At 53.7% G+C, this 1,435-nt stretch overlaps 1 protein-coding gene across 1 annotated transcript in view; it reads right to left on the bottom strand.

Moving 5' to 3' along the window:
• The window catches only part of LOC310824719 (multifunctional procollagen lysine hydroxylase and glycosyltransferase LH3-like), a gene marked incomplete at its 3' end in the record, with an annotated part of 4,657 nt that extends 3,485 nt beyond the window's left edge, over positions 1-1,172 (bottom strand). Inside the window, exon 1 of the mRNA XM_083697979.1 lies at positions 916-1,172. Within this exon, the coding sequence (XP_083554105.1) occupies positions 916-997 (82 nt within the window). The remainder of the gene's footprint in view (positions 1-915) is intronic.
• Positions 1,173-1,435: the final 263 nt, after the last annotated feature.

The raw sequence follows: 1,435 nt of genomic DNA, 5'->3' as shown, positions 1-1,435 counted from the left end.
GTAGATATTATCCCAAATGAAACCTGATCAACAAACAATCCAAGTCTGAGAACAGGGGAACACATCAATACACCTTCATATTCAGTACAAAGTTATCTGCAATACAGTCATGTTCTTCTTTTTATTATTATTATTATTATTATTGTCTCCGGCTGGATTGTGTGTGTGATGAATAAAGTTGGACCCCGGTGGCTGAGCTGCCCAGTCACGGTGAGTGTGCGCAGCTGAGAGAGAGAGAAGCTCCTGGCCCTCCGCTACTGTCAACACCATCCCTCCCTCCATCTGCCGAGAGGCATCTCCAGAGACCCCCCTCCCCCCCCTCCATCCCCATTCCTTCCACCAGGACGACCCCCCCCCCTCCCTCCCCCGACACAGCGACCCCCAACTACCTGACGAGCTAACGGCTAGCTCCACGTCTTCATGCTAGCTGGGGTTGAAGTTTTCACATGGGGGTCTCCCCCTCTCTCTGTCTCTCTCTCTCTCTGTCTCTCTCTCTCTCTCTGTCTCTCTCTCTCTGTCTCTCTCTCTCTCTCTGTCTCTCTCTCTCTCTGTCTGTCTCTGTCTCTCTCTCTGTCTCTCTCTCTCTCTCTCTCTCTCTGTCTCTCTCTCTCTCTCTCTGTCTCTGTCTCTCTCTCTCTCTCTCTCTGTCTGTCTCTGTCTCTCTGTCTCTCTCTCTCTCTCTGTCTCTCTCTCTCTCTCTCTCTCTCTCTCTCTCTCTCTCTCTGTCTCTCCGTGGCTTAACAAACTGTATCATGTCGGTATTTCTAACTCGTCGTAGTTAACCCCAGCAGGCTGGAGGGTGATCTGGCCTGGACCGTGTAGCGCCTGAGCGGTGAGCTCCAGAGGTAGGTGGAGGTCTCAGCGGGTGTGTTGCTGTGCGCTTCCCGGGGAAGTAGCTCCATGCGGCGGGCTTACCTGGGGAGAGGGTCCGCTGCTCGGCGGCGGAGAGGCTCTGGACGAGGAGCACCGCGCAGACCGCGACCAGCCACGACTCCATGATCGGGACTGTCGGTCTTCAGAAGGCTTCTGTAAGGCTACTGTAGGGTACTGAACTGAAGTTCGCCCCCTCTTTCTTTCCCTCTTTCTCTCTCTTTCTCTCTCTCTCTCTTTCCCTCTATCTCTCTCTCTCTCTATTTTTCTCTGTCTCTCTCTCTCTATCTCGTTTTCCTGAAGACCGTCTCTCTCCCATCTCCAACTCTCGCGTTACTTCTGCGCCGGAGGAAAATTCAGTCCCACGGACGGAAAGCCCGCCCCCTCTGCCTGGCTGTAGACCAATGGGGATCGCCGAAGGAATGATCGATGGACTGGCAGCCAATCACAGCGTTTGATAGACAGCGGCTCGACCAATCGCCGTAGGACAGATGGGAATACGCGATTGTCATTCTCCCTGGCCGCAGGCCACAGAAAGTTCGCGAAAAGCGGTGAAACTGATTTT

This window comes from Argentina silus (assembly GCF_951799395.1).
Source record: "Argentina silus genome assembly, contig: scaffold_178, whole genome shotgun sequence".
NCBI classification, from domain to species: domain Eukaryota; kingdom Metazoa; phylum Chordata; class Actinopteri; order Argentiniformes; family Argentinidae; genus Argentina; species Argentina silus.
This window is presented reverse-complemented; position numbering and strand designations above follow the sequence as displayed.